This window comes from Frieseomelitta varia, unplaced genomic scaffold, assembly GCF_011392965.1.
Source record: "Frieseomelitta varia isolate USP_RPSP 00005682 unplaced genomic scaffold, Fvar_1.2 scaffold_912, whole genome shotgun sequence".
Classification (NCBI taxonomy): domain Eukaryota; kingdom Metazoa; phylum Arthropoda; class Insecta; order Hymenoptera; family Apidae; genus Frieseomelitta; species Frieseomelitta varia.
Genome location: NW_025110715.1, coordinates 266,249 through 286,533, shown reverse-complemented (window position 1 = coordinate 286,533; position 20,285 = coordinate 266,249). Strand labels below are relative to the sequence as shown.

The following is a 20,285-nucleotide window of genomic DNA, read 5'->3' as shown; positions in this document are numbered from 1 at the left end:
TGGATGGTTTATTGGGACGTTTCGAGGAATGGATGTGTTCCTGGGCTTTGGAAAATTGTTACAGACTGATACCACACAGGAATGGCAATGTAGGTTGTTCATTGGCTCATGTTTGCTGGTGTGTAGAGTGGTGTCTCGCGTAGCTGCTGAAAGGAGCTATCGGAGCAACTGTCAGCGTCTCTATTTGTGTGCACTCTAACATTAAATGAACTGTACGAGGTTTTCGAAGTTTTCTAGATCTTTTTTATTTTTTTTCTGTTTGACGAAACTACATTACACGCGTGCAACTATTTAACTGTATCCGTTACGAGGAAAAATATCTATACCCAAAATTTAATATAAAAATCTTTCGATGTTAAAATATTATCCTTATCATTTTTAGACAAAGTGGATATTTTATAAAATTCTGTATATAATTGTAAATATTCGTTAAGAAAGTGTTTAAGCACGCCTTTTATAAAAAAAATAATACGAATTAATCGCATCTTCCACTTTCTGTTAGTCTCTTCGATTATAATAATTGATTCATCGATATTTGGTTTCTCGAGATTGTTGTAATTGTTTTCGGAGGGGAAGGTTCTCTTTAAATCTCAGAGGAATTGGAAGGATTCCAAAGAAGAGAGAAACGAGCTGAGTGGATACGTTGTACAGACAATAAATGAAACATTCACTTTTCGTGCCAGAAATCGTATCACGGATTTTATATTTATTACTCGTGCTGCTACAGAGAAGCTTCTGATCATTGTTCCATTACTTCTGTCACGCGCGTATTCATAATTAACGTAATCATCGGTCCCCAACTGACGGAAAGAGAATAATTAGATTTATTAATTACATTTGCCTATCGAAAATTGTAAATGATTATTTCCAATCGCGCACTTGCGTACGGCACATCCCAATCAATTTCAAAGCAGACGTACATCAATCCGAATTATTAATTACAACAGCTCATTGACAGTGCCTCGCGTCGGAGCATTTATCGCTTTAACATCGATCATCAAAAGATATTGCGTAGTTTTCTGTTTCGAAAAACTATGCCAAAGGAAACGCGCAGCCAACTCGCAGAAATCCAATATTCACGTACGTGCGTCAGTTTCATTATAAAAGAACAATTTCTGCATCCGGTGTCTGCATAAATGTCATAAAGCTCGATGTAGTGCTACAAGTTGATGCAAACGTTAGTATTATAACAGAACGAATAATGGCAAGTGTCACCATACGCTAAAAGTTATTTGTATTCTTAATGACAAAAAATTTCTCTACTTTCCACCGTGTCCTAAATGCCAGCCTTCTTTTTATATTCCATCGAAGAATCATTTCTTTTCTTTTTTTTTTTTTAATACTTCGTTCAAATAGACAGAGGTATCTTTTAATTTTTGAGAAAAAAACGGAAGAACGCAGTTGCGTTGAAACCAAACTTAATCGAAACGAAAGAAATCGCCGAGTGCCGGAAGGGCGATAAAGTTGGCAAATAAGGCGAAAGGGGGAAGAAAAAGCGAGAGAGATAATGGAGGATTCCATTGTCCGATGCTTGGACCGACTGTTCCGACCCCTCGAACCCATCCTCTTGGTTGAAGTACTCTGAAGGACTCCGAGTAACGAGTTCCCTCCTCCGCAACGTGTCCGAACGGAGGACGCATGAAAATGTTTTTTTTTTTTTTTTCTAATCTCGTTTTCCGTTCCGTTTTTCCAGCAAAGGAGCTGAAGGTATGCGGCAGCGTGAGAAGCGGCGGCGAGGTGTGCTGCTCCGCGGACATGGAGGTGAGACTGCAGGCGAGGGCACGTGACAAACATGAGAAAGCCACCAAAGAAACGCTTCAACGGTTGCACCAGGTCCTGTCTACGAGAGGTACCAGGTTCCACGGTGAGTACCTTCATCTAACGTTCCTTCACCATTTTAATCACTTCATCGTTTCTCTCTCTCTCTCTCTCTCTCTCTCTCTCTCTCTCTCTTGATTCTTAATCGATGGTTTCTAGATGGTTTCCTCCTCGTCTGTTTATGCAAGTACGTAGGAGGTGGGTGAAGTTTCACTCGACGAACATTCACGCTGGCAAAACGGTCGAGCGATTACCCTCCGAGAGAGAGAGAGAGAGAGAGAGAGAGAGAGGCTGCCTGTGTGCAATTCCCGTTTGATCAGTTACCTTTAAACCCGAATGTCGCGCGCGAGCCAGACGCGCGTTTCTCTCCTTAAAAACGCGCGTCGAGTGTTTCGAGTACGAGTAGTCGACTGTAGTCGCGCCTCTTTGAGTTTCCTTGCGCTTGTCGAAGGATGAAACGTAGAACGCGTCGTGTAACCAGGGAGAACTTTTTAATGTGATTTTTCGTGAAACTCTTTTTTTTTTTTTTGTTTTCCATTTGCAGCGTAAACCTCCTCCCGAAGTTTGCTCGTTTTATTACTGGAGTGTTGTGCTGGATTTTTAGCAAATTTCGAAGTAAAAAGTTTATAGTTATAGTCATAGTGCCATGGCGTGGAGGATAATGATAGCTATAGATAGATATAGTTACAGATAGATAGATCTTTATTGTTCTTCTTGAATTGCAAATTTCCTTCTCATTCTCCGTGAGAATGAATTATGATCGATAATTATTGGAATTCTGATTTTCGATTCGTGAAAATGATATAGAAATTAAAATAAAATAATAATCATATAATATAATTTAGTAAATATTATTTAATATATTAAATTAATTAAATATTATTTTAATATATTAAATTTGGTACAGTATATTTACGAAATTTTATCTGATACAATAGTCATATCTTACTATACTGTATTACAGTAATATTGTGTTTAATATATATTAAATTCAATTCACTCTTCATGAAACATTATTTTTTACAATATAAAAAGAAATCTTATTTTATTTTTTGGAAATCTTATTTTATAACATTCGAATGTCAACACTTAGATGGACATACATATGTATACATATGAAACAATTGCTCTAAATTAGTTACTAAAGAAAAAAAAAAAATTTAACGTTAAAAAACACAGGACTGCACAACAAAACTTCTCCAAATGTGATAGGTGATTTTCTTAACAGATTAATTGAAAAAAACTCGAGAGGATGTTTTAAATTAATTCTGTACGTATTCGAAAAATGAATATAATACGAGACTGTTGAACGAACAAAAGTTTCGCGAAGTGATTACCAGATTCGGTAAAGCGAAAGCAAACGATTATGCGTTCTCGGGCTTCAGGTAGAAAATATAACGACTCGTTCAGACTGGCGGTACGGTAATTTTGCTAATCTTTTAATCCCTGCCCCCGTTTTCCAACCACGTAAATCCCCGTTTGATGTCGCGGCCACCATTTCTCGTACTCGTTACCTGGCAACTTTTCTGCCGGCGTTTTTCTCACGTTCGTTTCTTTCGCATTCAAAATTCACGTCTCGTGTCGTCGTCAATATAGTAAATCCTCGGCGATGAACTTTTATCACCATTTTAACAGCGGTTAACAGAAGTTTGTACACACAGCGCGTTCGTATGAAAATTTCCCAACGAAACGATCATTTTCGACAAGAAATATTTGCTATATAAAAGTTAGACGTTTTCAAGATCAATTTTTCTCAAATGATAGAACATGTTTAAGTACTGTCACGTGCAAGCAAATCTTTAACAAAATTTATTTTTATTACGATCGATTATCATGTAGATAAGGAGCTTGATTCACAAAAGAGTGAAAGGCAAGAAGATGAATATGATATCTGCGAGAGGGTGGAAATCTATATCGACGAGTCACGTCAATTATCACGTTTCTATAAAAATTGACTCTCTGGGACTCGACGCACTCGTTTAGCACTCTGCTGCCTCGTCTCGTCTCGTTGGACGAACTATAGCTGACTTTGACCACGCGATCGTGATGGAAATTAGACGGCGCCACGTGGAAGACCTCTGAGGCGCCTTAACGATACTCATTAACGAAATTAACGGTGACGGGGACGCGAGTTTCGCGCCACGGTGGCCCGACCTAGCCTCTTGCTCTTCCAGCTTCAATCTCAACCCCCATGGCCCTTTCCGTCCGACCGCGGCGCGGTCTTCGTCGTCGTCGTCGTCGTCGTGCGTTTCCCTTTGAGGCGCCACTACACCTAGCCGCATATCTAGCTACGTACCCACTTTGCCTGCCACTCGCCGCGACAGAAGTGCGCTGACAGAGAGAAGGGTGGCCAAGAGGTAGAGAAACAGGGAGGAAAGAGTGCAACAGCCGCGATGCAGGGGAGAGAGATAGTGTGAAACACAAAGTGAGGAGGGTAGACGAAGGATGGAGGGAGTCTTGAAAGTTTCGCGTGATAGATTACTGTACTGTTTTCGACTTTTTAACAAGGTGTTCGAGAAAGTTTCGCGGAGGTTGATTAACGTTCGAGAGCCACTCACGTCGCACTCACGATCAGGGAAGGAATTATTAAATAACGCACGTTCGATGACTTTGACACTGTCAATTGATAATTTTGGAGGTTTGTTTAACGTGTCTGAGTAATTTAATCCAATTATTTTCATCAGTGAATATTGCTCTCTTGCGAAGAAAGTGATTTAAAGCTCGGCGATGGAACTTTATTCGTTGAAAACTTGTCCGGGTTGACCAAGAATTATTATACAAACACATTTGACCGAAAATTATTATATAACACACGTTCGACAACTTGAAAATTGTCAATTGATAATTTTGGAGGTTTGTTTAACGTGTTTGAGTAATTTAATCCAATTATTTTCATCAGTGAATATTGCTCTCTTGCGAAGAAAGTGATTTAAAGCTCGGCGATGGAACTTTATTCGTTGAAAACTTGTCCGAGTTGACCAAGAATTATTATACAAACACATTTGACTGAAAATTATTATATAACACACGTTCGACAACTTGAAAATTGTCAATTGATAATTTTGGAGGTTTGTTTAACGTGTTTGAGTAATTTAATACAATTATTTTCATCAGTGAATATTGTTCTCTTGCGAAGAAAGTGATACAACTCTCAGTGAAGATAATTTCAAAATTATCAACTGATGGAACTTTGTTCGTTGAGAACTTGTCCGATTTGACCAAGAATTATTATACAAACACATTTGACCAAAAATTATTATATAACACATGTTCGACAACTTGAAAATTGTCAATTGATAATTTTTTAGGTTTGTTTAACGTGTCTGAGTAATTTAATTCAATTATTTTCATATAGTGAATATTGCACTCTTGCGAAGAAAGTGATACAACTCTCAGTGAAGATAATTTCAAAATTATCAACTGATGGAACTTTGTTCATTGAGAACTTGTCCGATTTGACCAAGAATTATTATACAAACACATTTGACCGAAAATTATTATATAACACATGTTCGACAACTTAAAAATTGTCAACTGATAATTTTGGAGGTTTGTTTAACGTGTCTGAGTAATTTAATTCAATTATTTTCATCAGTGAATATTGCACTCTTGCGAACAAAGTGATACAACTCTCAGTGAAGATAATTTCAAAATTATCAACTGACGGAACTTTGTTCGTTGAGAACTTGTGACCAACAGTTTGACCAAGAGTTATTATTATTACACAACACATATTCGATAACTTTGAAATTGTCAACTGATAATTGTGAAGGTTTGCTTAACGTGTCTGGATAATTTGAATCAATTTTCGCACCCTCGCGAAGATGAAGAAATGTAGCAGTTACTCAAGGTTTCTTCTCTAGAGAAGAATAGGAAGAAAAATACCGCGAGAACGATCGAAGAACGATTGAAGTACTTAAGTCTCATTTACCGACGAGTCTAGACCAGAGCTAATAAAACAGTCTACGTTCCAATCTCCCGTTGATGTTCGTCTGATATTTTCACCCCTGAACTCCCTCTTCTTCACCTTGACTCGTTTAATAGGGAAATCAAAATGTAGCTGCGACACGAGGCGACTTTTCGACGAGAAACAGGGGGAATTAGTCGCGAACGTGAGAGCATGTCGCGAATTAAAAGCCCGACGAAGTTCCTAGCCAGTCGTCGCGGCGCTAAGTGCTTCCTTCCCCTTTCACGCGGTCCGGAGCCCCGAAGCTTTTTGCCGAAGCGTTCACCACCACCACCGTCGTCGTCGTCATCGTCGTCGTCGTCTACCTATATTCGTCTACGACGATTCGTTACACACTGCTCTCTCTCGCTCTCTCTCTCTCTCCCTTTCTTTGTTCCTCTTTCACCCTCTTTCTCCCTCTTTCGCTAGGAACCGGCGTCGTTAAAAGGAATTTTAATCACATTCTTCGCGACTGAAGTGACGATAAGAACGGGTTCAGGCCTGTGACGAGGTTCGTGAGGTTACGCGTGTAGAGGGTGGCTCGAGCCTCACCCACCCTTTGTCGGGCTGGACGGTGGGCGTCATTGTTGCTTGGAAACTCTCTCGAGGACTTTCCACTCTTTTCTCCGAAAGCTTTCGCTTTCTTTGAAAAGCGAATTTTTCGTAGGAGAAGCCACGGTTCCTCTCGCCGATAATGGCTATTTGATGGCTGGTCTTACTCGGGAGATTTCGCGGGTCCGTGTTCAATCGAGGGATAAACTTTTCTGCTCCTTTGGTATTTTTTTCTTTTCTTCTTCTTTCTTTCTTTCTTTCTTACTCTACTTCTTTCTCTATGGTGGTCAACTGGAAATTAACGTTGAATGCAAACTATGGTTCGATATGGACTTTCATGCAGATTCATCATATAGATGTTTAAGAGTGATTACGACGAAGAAAACGAACGATTTTTAACAATCCTTCCTGGTAATTTATTAATTTATATAATAATGTAATGACACCTTTACAATGACCACCGACGTAGTTTATAGTTTATATTTTAATTTGAAAGAAAGTCTCCGTCGACGATTTATTTGCAACAAACGTTAACATCCGCTTCTGTTATCTGTTTCTCATGCGAGATGAATGGGAGTACAGGGCGAAGACAAATTGGCGACAGAAATCATTCTCAAAGTTCAGACGCGGCGCTACACAAACTTCGTTAACACGTTACCACGGGCCAGAGAGGGAAGTAGTTAATTAACGCTTGCAAATTAGATAGCAGTGTAGAGTGTTACGCGCTATCATTCGACAAGAAGAGGGAGGGGGGGGGGGCAAACATTGTTAACGGGCGATCAATCTGGCAAAGTTGAAATCATGGCTGGTAATTGATTTGCAAATCTCGTGTAACAGGGCGGGGGGGATCATCGCCCTTGTCTCGAACAGGTAGATCGATTCGATTCGATTCGATTCGACTCGATTCCCTCTGCAATTACGGATTATTCCCAGTTACGGCTGAAACCAAGTAGAAAACGAAAGAGGAAGATGAAGCATCCGTGCAATTAAGTAAATTGCGCTTTCCGTTTTATCCTTTCGGCCGTATCAATTAATCAGCATTCGTATAAATTATTTATACGTAGACTTGTTGTTGGGGAAGCGATTTCTTTGTGAACACATCCTCCCATCCCCGTGGTCCTTTATCTTTTATTTCAAGCAGACTCCGGATTCAAGCAAACTCGATTGTTACGTAAGAGAGCTGTTTGATAAACCGTTTGGTTTGTTTCGGTCTTTTTTGCAGGTTTCTTCAGGGATCTTCTTGCCAACAGTAAAAAGGTTTTCCACGAGATGTTTAAGAAGACCTACGGGATCCTCTACGAGCAGAATTCGTTCGTATTCACGGATTTGTTCAAGGAACTGGAGAACTATTACACCAAGGGAACGGTGAGTTCTTTTTAATTTCAAGCTTGTAATAAATGCAGCACATATTTTATATACAGGGGTTTTTTTCTCGCCGAACTGCGAGAGCTTGTTCTAGGGGTCAAAAAGAGGAGAAAAATGTTATGTGAAGTTTGCGAATTAACGCTGTATCATAATATATTATTAACTAATTTATATACAAATATATATATATATTAGATTATTTATTTATATATATACATATTAATATATTTATATTTTTATACTTTTATATTTATATTTTATATTTATAAATATAATTAATATAATTAATATATATTCATACTTATAATAAGTAGTGTTTTTATTTAAAGAAAAAATAAAAATAAAAATGCTACTTATTACAAGTATGCAATATACATTAATTATATATAAATTATACAAAATTTTATTATATAAATAATATAAATAAAAGTTATTATAATTATTATATTATTATATTTAATATAAATTGCATATTAAATTTCGATTTTAAATGAATTGATAATATTAATAATATAAATAAAATACAATTATGGTTGAATTGTTAATTAAATTAATATTTTATATATAATTTATTTGTATTAAATATATATATTATATATATAATAATAATAAAATTAACAATAATAAACCTATGGGGGGCACTGTATTAAAAATGTGTTTATTGAAATGCAACAATATACTAAGACACTTCATAGAGCAATAAATTCAGGTTTTCATCGATGTCAAGTATTTTATATGTGACTTTAAAAATAGTAAGTAACCATTTATCATTATTTATACCTCCTTAACAAAGCGTTAATTTGCTTACTTCGTATAACATTTTTCTTCTTCTTTTGGCCCCTGAAACAAGCTCTCGCAGTTTGTCGGGGAAAAACCCGGGAAAAACCCGTGTATATTACGTACGAAATTATTAGTCTCCAAAACACAATTTTTAATCCCTTGCAAACAAGTGAATTCAACTTTTCGATTTCCTTCCGTTCGAACTGTGCGCGTCCCAGTGGTGTAATCCACTTTTGTTTTTTTTTTCCACCCCCCCCCGGCGGTTTCGACCCTTACTTAGACCACCGCGTCCATTTTCGAAACTTCTCCGCTCGCATCGAAGCTATCGCCGGGCCACGACTATCCAATTTCGTTTGCGACGCGACAAATCAAATTCCACGATAAAATCGATAGGGGATGGGGATGGGGGAAGACGAGGAGGGGGGGGACAGGATCTCGATTTTCAAAGGCCGAAGAATTTGTTCGTTCCCCGTTACGCCCCTTTTTTAATGTTGCACTTCGCACACACCCGGCAAAGTTGTCGCGGGGGTGGAAGGTTCGTCGAGGGGGTGAAAACTTTCGGGTGAATCGGTCTGAAACCTCGACCCTCGTCCAGCGAACGTTTAACCGCGAGTAACGAGACTTCGTGACAGGGACGGCAGAACGGCTCTCGTGCGAAGGCGAGTTTAATCAATGCTTTTGACGTTTCGGGGATCGCGAGCGTTTGACCGATAAAGGGAGATTCAGAAAAAATATATATATATATATATATATATATATATATATATATATCCACGTTTCTTTCTTTAGATTCCTTGTTCTCTCTCTCCCTCCCTCCTTCTATCTTATATTTTCCTAAATTCGTGCCCCTCCACGAACGAAGATAAAATGGCCCTGTTGCCGGGAAGCTGCAATTACCGGACGGTTTCACTTTATCTGTCGGCAGTTGTCTGTTGTATTGGAATTGATATCCGGACGGGGAGGTTGTTTCTGGAGAAGTGGAGGTTACCCATTTCGTTTCAGCAAAGAAATATCCAGGGGCTTTCCGCGTATTTAGGTTCAATTCCTTTTCGTTTCTTTATTGGCCCCTTTCTCTTTATTCCTTGAATGGTATATCGTTGGATCGTAGATGACTGCAGTATTTATTATTTCCTCTGAAATTTTTTCGTCGTCTTCTCTCTCATTTGAGGATTTTTTTCTTTTCTTCTCGGTAGATGATTCAGAAATTTTTCGTTTCTCGAAATCGTTCAATTATTTATTAACTTTCGGCCCAGACAGAAGTTTCGTCGATTCTATAATTCGTCTGATAATGGTAATTAATAATTCGTGGTAATGATAAATAATATATTTTTATCATTGTGATACAGTAAAATTCTAATGTATACCTCGTATTGATATAATGACGTTAAAAGCTGTGGGTTTAGACTCTAAATAGATGATGTTAAAATTTAGATTCTATAACCCTCATTCGGGACTTAATTCTCTTTTACTTATATCTCTTATATTTTTGAAATTGTTCTCTTGAACCTTTCCCTTCATCCAATGTCTCTTCTTCAACATCCTCCACTGATTCACAAAATTTTACCACCCTTCGAAGGTTAATTATATATTTCTGAAAAGCTCAGATATTTTTCTCTTCAACCTTAAAACTTTTTCCTTCGTCCACTATCTCCTCTTCAACTTCCTCCACTGATTCACAAAATGTTGCCACTCTTCGAAGGTTAATTATATATTTCTGAAAAGCTCAGATATTTTTCTCTTCAACCTCAAAACTTTTTCCTTCGTCCAATGTCTCCTCTTCAACATCCTCCATTGATTCACAAAATTTTACCACCCTTCGAAGATTAATTATATATTTCTGAAAAGTTCGGATATTTTTCTCTTCAACTTCAAAACTTTTTCCTTCGTCCAATGTCTCCTCTTCAACATCCTCCATTGATTCACAAAATTTTACCACCCTTCGAAAATTAATTATATATTTCTGAAAAGCTCAGATATTTTTCTCTTCAACCTTAAAACTTTTTCCTTCGTCCAATGTCTCCTCTTCAACATCCTCCACTGATTCACAAAATGTTGCCACCCTTCGAAGATTAATTATATATTTCTGAAAAGCTCAGATATTTTTCTCTTCAACCTTAAAACTTTCTCCTTCGTCCAATGTTTCCTCTTCAACTTCCTCCACTGATTCACAAAATGTTGCCACTCTTCGAAGATTAATTATATATTTCTGAAAAGCTCGGATATTTTTCTCTTCAACTTCAAAACTTTTTCCTTCGTCCAGTGTCTCCTCTTCAACACTCTCCACCGATTCACAAGACATTGCCCTCTCCACCTTTACCATATCTAAGTATTATACGTATCCGCGGAATCTGTCGCGTCCAGGTAATCTAATGGCCGTTTCCGTTCGCCATACGTGGCACGGGTTCGAGATCAGGTGGATCGGATCGATCACACACACAGCGAAACGTGGGATGCAAGGTGGTGCGCCGGATAAAACGAAAAGGAACAGAGCGAGAAGAGACGGAATCGAAAGGGTCTATAACGTGAGACGACGTATTTCGAGGGCTCGATTGTCATTCAAATCGGCTGGAATTATTCAGCGGCGCCACTTGAAGCGCCGGGGCCTCGACTCTCGTGCACGCTCGAAAATGGCCCCGCATGAATATATTATTATTGCAATCGCACGCGTCGCTGCCGAGTAACGAATTTATACGACGGTGATATATCGCGTCGCGCCGAGGATTCGAATTTATCGGGCACCTCTCGTTTCTATCTTTCTGCATTTCCGTATATGTTCGATTGGCCAATAACTAACGCCGGATTCTCCCGGTAGACAGAGATTTCTTCGTTCTTTCGTCTTTGTTTCTCGTCGGTTCTGAAAGGAAAAAATTATTCGCCACTTGTAAAACGTGTAGTCTGAATCTAGAGACATTTAACGTTTGAATGATCGCTGAATTTGCAGAAATTTTCAAGAATTGTCAAGAATTTTTTAATTTTGTTACACTATATGTTTTTTTTATAAATATATAGTATACAATAATAGTATTTGTTTTATTATTTTATTTATTTTCTCTGATCATTACTCATTCTTTTATTATACTCATTTTATTTTTATTTCTTCAAAACGTTTTCGAATTTGTGCAAAACGGTATTTTTTCGAAAGACAACTTCTGTTTCTGTATATGTGCCTAAATTGCAAATTATAATTATATATAATATAATGTAATATAAATCAATTTTACATTGCACGTGCTACAATTTTATCAATATTTATACTAAATTAATTATACATAAATATAGTATATAGTATAATTATATATTAATATATGGTATATAGTATACAGTATATTAATATATGGTATACAGTATATTAATATATAATATATAGTATATTAATTATATATTAATATATAGCATATAGTATACAGTAATAACATATAATTATGTATTGCTATATTAACAAACGTAATACACAAAGACCTTAAGGTGGTCAAAAAAAAAAAATTCATTATATACAGAAAGTCCCAGTTTTCACAGCGCAGTGAAGAAGAGAATTCTTGATTCTTCTCTGCAAAAGCGAGTCAAAAAGTAAGAACAACATTCTTTTTCCACTTAAGATTTCCTTCACCCTTTTTTTTACGTTTCCTTTCTCCTATCTTCCATCCCTTTATTTGTGTTTCCCTTTTTCTTTTTCCGCTCGCACGTCCACACGGCTCGATAATACGTTCCGTCGAGCCGCAGGATTATTCTTTCGAACGAGACGATGCTCTCGGATATATCGGGGATGGATAGAAATTAAAAAGGAGCATCCCCGTGAATGGCTGATCGACGAGCTCACTGTACACCCTCTCGTAGGGGCGAGGAGGGTAGCTCTTTGTTTCATAGGTTTCGTTCGATTACCTGGCCTCTTTGCGAGCAGGTATTTTTAGAGGGATTTCTGCTTCTTTATTCTCGGGCTAGATTGTTGCTCTTGGGGGAGGTCAGTTCAGAAATTTAGAATATGAGATTTAGTAGAAGACTCGATCTTCATTGTTCTTCAATTTTCTTCTTTCCAGCGAATAAATATATTGCTCGCTATTATTTTCCTGAAATTTTTATTTGTACTCGGTCGATCAGCGTTACCCGTTGTGACATTTTTGTTTCTCGGAGATATTTAGGGAGAAAGGGCAGTTGATGTGCAGTGATTCACGAAAGATATTCGAACAATTGTCACTGTCGTGAAAAACTGTCGTGTATCACGCGTTTGTATAAAACATTCTGAAATTTTTATCAACTAACTGCGAATGAAAGACAAATTACATTGTTGATTATATTACGATTGAAAACAATCGTGAAAATGCTCGTAGAAATTGAAAGATATTTATTGCAATACCAATAGCCACTTTATGCATTAAATAAGTATTAGGCTTGTTAACATATATTAAGGGAGATACTTAGGGAGAAATTTGTTTTGTTCGAAAAGCAAAGGGCAGTGATTCACGAAAGATATTCGAACAATTGTCACTGTCGTGAAAAACTGTCGTGCATCACGCGTTTGTATAAAACATTCTGAAATTTTTATCAACTAACTGCGAATGAAAGACAAATTACATTATTGATTATATTACGATTGAAAACAATCGTGAAAATGCTCGTAGAAATTGAAAGATATTTATTGCAATACCAATAGCCACCTTATGCATTAAATAAGTTATTAGGCTTGTTAACGTATATTAAGGCTGAAACTTGAGGCTTGAAAACATTTGTACACTATTAGTTACTAACGTTGATTGTTTTCTGTTGCTGCAGGTCGATCTCGACGACATCATGGACAATTTCTTCAATACGCTCTATCAGAAAATGTTCACGGTGCTGAACAGTCAGTACAACTTCGACAGCAAGTACCTGGAGTGCGTGGGAGAGCATATGAAGGAGATTAGACCGTTCGGCGACGTGCCTCAGAAATTAGGGGTGCAAATCAAGAGGTCCTTCGTTGCGACGAGAACCTTTAGCCAGGCTTTAACCGTGGCCGCGGATGTCTTGAAGGACATGCAATCGGTAAGAGATTCTTCCTTAATTGTTACAATAAAGTAAACTCCGTGGAAAATTATAGTGGTTGGTATAAGAGAGGAAGTTTGATATGCAAGGTGTATTACATAATTTACACTGTTGCTCGAAAATCTTGGAACACGTGATCAATGATTAAAAGAGAAATCGGCAAACTTCACGAAAAGTTTGTAAGGAGAAAATTTCAATCTTCAGGAAATTTTCGAGAATGAAAGTATTTTTACTTTCACTCCCCGTGCACTGTGTTGCACGACGTAAAGATCCTCGAAAAGAACCAACTCGGGACTGTCAAGGTTAGAGCTTTCACGAGCTTTCACGAGCTCTTGCGCCGGAATGACGTGTCGAGAATTTTTTTTGTCCCAAAATTGCAATATTTCATACCGGTATGAACCCCAACATACTTTAAAATTTAGAGTATAGGCAAAACAAATAATGAATTTATTAATTATTATTATTTAATTAATAAATAACAAATAATAAATTTATTAATTATTATATTATTAAACTTGTCGATATCCAGCGATAACACACCGACGAATTCAAAAAAAAAAAAAAAAAAAAACGATAGAAGAATCTTCCAAAGTATCCATCCTTGATACCACCTCTCCCTCCCCTCCCAAAGGAAAACTGTTAACAACGATAAAACGTGGTAAGAAGCTGGAAAATCGGTTTGGTTTTTCACAGTTGAAACCATCGGCGGATTGTGCAGCTGCACTCACAAGGATGACGGTGTGCCCGGCGTGCAGCGGGATCACCGGCAACGTGTTAGCGTGCGGCGACATGTGTGCCAACGTGATGAAGGGTTGCCTGGCTCAGCACGCGGCCCTGGACGCTGAATGGAATCACTTCGTCGGTGAGTAATTTCCACGTGTATTGTTCCATTGGTAATTACAGGCTCGGCGGATGTAATTCGTCCATTGACCTCGAATCACGCACGCGTGAATATTTTATTTATATTAACAGTCGCGCGTGAAATGAGGAAACGTCTTAGACAGTGACGCTTGCTGCGAGATTCATTCAAGACTATGCACGAAGGCTCCGCAGGGGAGAAGGTAGAAACGTCAGGTTCGAAAAAACGAAAATTTGCTTGACAATCTCGTGTTAATTCTCGTAAGTGTGTCGAAATAAATGTGAAATAAATTTTAATTCGCAGTACGACGTAGCTAGCGACGAAGGCTGGACCACTGGCGCATATCACGCGATTTGAATGAAAATAAGTTTAGAAAATTTCTATTAATCTTGGATAGTATTTTTTTCCCCCTCGTCTCGACGTTTCGAGAATTTTTAAGAAAGGATTTGCAATGTGCAAGAGGGCATGGAATTCCTGGTTAAAAAAAAAAAAATAATTAAATTTCTAATTGCAGAAATTTTATGTATTTTCAAATATATTGTACAATTTACAAAATTGTTAAAAAAAAACAACAACATATTTCCAGTGTAATAATTTCTATGACCGATGTAACTTGCATCTCTCTCCAAATTTCAGAGGCCGTAGACAAGGTGGCCGATCGCCTGTTGGGCCCGTTCAACATCGAGATGTTAGTACGACCGATCAATCTGAAAATCTCGGAGGCGATCATGAACTTTCAAGAGAACAGCAACGACGTCTCGCAAAGAGTGTTCACTGGTTGTGGCCGGCCTGTGTTAGGCAGGCGTAGACGTCGAGACAATCGGGAATTGGAGCTCGAATCGTTGAATTTCGACCAGGAAACACTGACGGACGATCGTGCCGCACTTTTGGACAAATTGGTGAAAGAGACACGGCAGAGGGTAAGGGATTCGAGGCAATTCTGGGTTTACTTGCCCTATAAGCTTTGCAACGACGGCCTTGTGGTTCCTCCTAGCAATACAAAGGAATGTTGGAACGGCACGCACGTAGATAAGTGAGTATCTTGAAGATTTTCATACCTTGTCGTTATCTTTCATTGTATTTCCTTATGAAAATTTAGCAGCTGGCAGAGACTGGGTAAAACAGTTGTTTTAAACAGTAAATAAGTAAGCACTCTATTGTACAAGCAGTAATAGTAAATGATTTATTTTATTTTAAATTGCGTACAGCTTGAAAAATACAATATTTTGTGTGTTAACAAAATAAGTCTTTAAAATTTCAGCTTTCAACATTTAATATTTCAATAGCACAGAAATGGTAATTTCATTTGAAGGATTATAATTTATGGAATTGTTTCCATTTTATATTACTTATTTCAGATATTGAAAATATCTGAATTAATTAACTTCTGAATTGATTAATAATTCAACATTTTTTTAATTTTTGCATCGACGATTGCTTTATAATTTGCATAGAGTAAAAATTCTCAAAATAATATTTCATCGATGTTTCAATTTAAATTTTTAATTTATATATTTATTCTGTTTCCATGTTTTTTAAAAATTCGCATGCACTACCTTTTGAATTAAAATTTGCATAATGATCTCAGGCGTATAATTTTTTAAATCTCTGCTTCATACGTTCGTTCCATGTTTCTCGACGTACTACTTTTTAAATTAAAATTTCGCCATAGTAATTTCACGTACACAGATTTATTAATAAATGATACTCAAGTTTGAATCTACAATTCATACGTTCGTTCCTCTTCTTTCAAAAGAAAAGGAAGCACTGTTTAGGGTGTTTACAAGAGGAAGCACTGTTAAAAGGTGTTTACAAAACATTAAAACTCGGTATTACAAAATTTCAATTTGCACAGCCTAGTGCGTCAAAGTACCCAATTAACATTCAAATTTAAATGTTTGATTCACGTATGCCACTTTCTAGATTAGAATTACGTACAATGAGCTCTATCGATACTTGGAACGAAATCATTAACTTGTATGCTTGTTCCTCCTTTCTAAAAAGTAATCGCAAACGCTGCCTTTATAAAACATATTTACAACTATTTGTAAATTGATTGAAACTTCAATTTTCGACTTGCACGCTAGTTCAAGTTGATGTTTTGATTTAGATCCTTAGCTCTTACATTTGCTCTGTGTTTCAGGTACATTTACCCAGTGTCCTCGAACGGGGAGGAGCAAAAATTGAATCCAGAGGTACGAGTCACCGGGACAAGGCCGACGATAGTCAGGGACCAGATATTCGCATTGACCACCATCACGAACAGACTGAAATCCGCGTACAACGGACAGGATGTCGACTGGATAGACACAGGTTTGCTCTGCTAACATCTCATCCGCCATATCGTTAAATCCAATTATCATCAATGAGATGAAAGTCACGAAACAATTAGAATATCCTGAAACGAAGAATATCGTTAATATCAAATTACTATTCAATTTCGTGGAATAGATATGTAATTAACGTTCGATGGAACCATAGTAGCAAACGCGTAAGTGGTAAAGCGATAGGTTTGATTAATAGGAGAATCAATATCAGTATATGCAGAAAGCTAATTGAATTTAAGCGATTAGTTGAAATACCTCTTTCAAACAGGAGTCGTTTCGCTCATCATTGATCTGTTCTATTAATTTATTGCATCATTATTCATCAACAGTTTTCATTATTTTTTTATTATTTATTAGAGGTACGATATATTACAATAATTTCCAAAATTCTTTAGCTTTGTAATATATAATAATGCTGTCTTCTCTTTGGCCATTTCAAAATTTAGAGGTTGCATTTGAAATGAACGATCAAAGATTCTTTTATTTTAGGATATCAGTATATATTTGTTTTATTAACTGAAGTATTTGATATAAAACTAATTTATTTAAACGGGTTTGACTTTGATAAAGATCTCCAGTTAATGAGAGATCGTTTTTTCTTATGAGTAATAAATTATGATTAAGATGTTTAATTTATCGAAACTTCGGTCACAAACTTACTATTTCGGTGAACGTCGATCACAAACTATATAATTTTCTTCGAATTTTCTTTCTCATCATCGAGTAAAAGTGGATCGTTTGTAGAAGAAAAGTATTTAGAAAAATAATCGTAAAAATATTTGCTAAACAACATGATCAAAAGAGTAAGGAAATCCATATGACAACTTCCAAGAAGAATTTCAAGTCCTTCACTAAAACTAAAACTCTTCCATCAATTCAACCATCAAACCTAATGATACAAATCCAGGATCCAAATCGAACTAAAGGACATTTCCAAGAAGAAATTCTCTCCTCTCCATCACTATCATTGAACACCTCCAGGATTTACTACTCAATTCATCGTCTAATTTTCCTCTAATTCAATTTTTTTACAAAAAAGAAAAATGGGTACACTATATTTGAATAAATACGAATATGAAAGAAGAATTCAAAATGACCTAATCCCTAAGTCTATCTTCAGTCAGAAAGATATTTACTAAACAATATGATCGAAAGCTCGAGAAAATCCACATAACACCTCCAAGCAGAACATAACTCCTTCAAGTCTAGTAAAAATAAAACTCTTCCATCAATTGAACCACGTATTCCAAATCCATCAATTCAACAACATCTTCCAAGTTCCAAGCCAATTAATATGATCATATTAATCTAACCATCAGTCAGATCGACCAGATTTCCAAGAAGAGATCCTCTCCATCATCATCACCATCGTTGTACCATCTCCAGGATTTACTGTTTAATTTATCCCAACCGAGTGATACTCTGGCTTTCTGCTAATTCCATTTTTTGCAAGAAAAAGAATTACTATATTTGAGTAAATATGAAAACGAAGTAAATATTAATTTTACATATTCAAAGTGGTATAACAACAACTCAATCTTCAATCATCACTTAGAAAGATATCTACTAAACAATACGATTGAAATCTTGAGGAAATCCACATGATATACTTCCAGGAAGAATTTCAACTCCTGTAATATAGATAATAAAACTCTTCTAATTCAACCACATTTTCCAAAGATCCATCCATTAATTACTCACCTGATCAAATTTAAAGTTTGTCTACCAATCAAACCTAAACCATCGTCTAGACTGGCCTTCCAAAGACACTTCCAAGAAGAGATCCTCTCCTCTCCATTACTACCACCTTTTGGATTTACTGCTCAACTCACCGTCACCGGGTGGCACTTTAATTTTCAGAGGACACCGAGTGGAACGGTTCCGGGAGCGGATCCGGCGACGGCACCGATCAAGATCCGATCACCGACGACGAGGACGGTTTCAAGGAAGGTTCCGGCTACGAGCCCAAGTCCTCGCCGCCAGACGTGCCGAAACCGTCTTCTCCGATCGATCATCCGGAAGTGGTGCCACCGAGAGTGGACGTCGAGCAGAAGACGAGTATCAACAGCAACAACAAGACGTCCAGCGTGGACAATGGCGCGAGCAGACAGAAAATATCATTGTCGCGTGCTTTGACAACGTATCTCGTGCCCATAGTGGTGATGTGGTTCGGTGGCTGCCTCACCGAGTGGCTGTGATCATGTGGTTCCCGGGGAAGGACGATGCAAGACGATGTAAATAAATGTTCCATTTAACAATAACGCGCGTGGCTCCTGGCCTCGAGTCGACTGCGAGCCAAGCTGCGAGGCCAACAGCCAGTCGAGGAGAGCAAGGAGCTGAGAGGACGATGATAAATCGCTTTCTCCACGACGCGATGAAGATCTTCATCCGTTGAGGGAAACGCGTTCTTTTTCTTTTTCTTTTTCTTTTTCTTTTTTTTTTTTTTTTTTTGCACACGTTGTCTCGACAGCGTGCATCGTGTCCAGATATTCGCCGATGGAACTAACGAAGTTTCATCTTGCTCCGAGGAGTTTAAAGGGAAGAGGAGACTGGACTCCGTTGACGAAAGGATTGTAAAATGACCTGGGTCTGGATGTCTGAACGACGAAATATTTCACGACTGACGAGAGCGTGCCTTCAGGACGAGTGGCATGGTCGGCTCTAGCAGGGTTACGGACGACGAGATTTCCCTTTTTCCACGTTCCTACGCCACTGTTCAACTTTTCGAGGAAAATGACAAGAAAGTGTGTTTGTATGACGATGGAAAATGTAGGATACGATAATTACTTACGACGATCGATGGTGATTGGGATGATTTTAAGTATGTTTCTCGGTTCGTTTGATACGGTATCGTTGAAGAAGAAAAGAATTTTATTCTACGAATGTCAGAATTAACTTTGAATATTATAGAATTAAACGACCAAAATTCAAGAAAACCCTAACACTTATCGAAATATTGACTCTACGCTGTAAGATGAGATCAATTTACATGATTCTCTCTTTACAAAGTTATCAATTCCTTTCGCCATGCCTTTTTAATTGTAATTCAAAATTGAGGAGGAGACGTTTGTACAAAAGTCGAACCGAGTTTCTAATTAATATTTTCGATACAAAATTTTGAAACGCAGCGGCGTAGGAAGTGCAGGGGCTGCGTCGAGGACCTAAATGGCCTTGAACGTGCATGGAAAAACATGTGAAAGCGAGTATACGAAGAATAGCGACTGTCGGGCGTCGTATTTCCTTTCCCTTCCCTGAAAACGTTTTGAAAGATTCATGGCTCGAAGGGCGAGAGTGGTTCGATCGCGTCGTAGCTCGGATGGATCGATCAGAATGCTTAGGTTTTTGGGGTGACACATTTGGCGAGACATTGATAACATGCTTGTGTATATTAATAAAAAGATGGAGAATGAGAGAGAGAGAGAGAGAGAGAGAGAGAGAAAAGAAAGAAAGAGAGACGATTAAACCATTTCGGTTTTCACGAGGAAATAATATTAATTAATTATTTTTTAACACGAGAACCGTCTCTTGTTGATCAGTGTTGTTTGAACAGTTGCGAGTAGGAAAGTGAGTTTTCGTGGTGAATAAAAAAAATTATGAAAGTACGACGATGAATGACGTGTGA

The 20,285-nt window shown here is 37.6% G+C and overlaps 1 protein-coding gene across 1 annotated transcript; it reads left to right on the top strand.

Annotated features, from left to right (window-relative positions):
- Positions 1-1,684: 1,684 nt before the first annotated feature.
- On the top strand, positions 1,685-20,060 carry LOC122537502 (glypican-6). Its single transcript, XM_043670709.1, has 7 exons — positions 1,685-1,864; positions 7,539-7,681; positions 13,229-13,477; positions 14,171-14,339; positions 14,973-15,369; positions 16,480-16,649; positions 18,524-20,060. Exons 1-7 carry the CDS (start codon positions 1,756-1,758, stop codon positions 18,859-18,861), a joined length of 1,575 nt encoding a protein of 524 aa, XP_043526644.1. The 5' UTR covers positions 1,685-1,755; the 3' UTR covers positions 18,862-20,060.
- Positions 20,061-20,285: the final 225 nt, after the last annotated feature.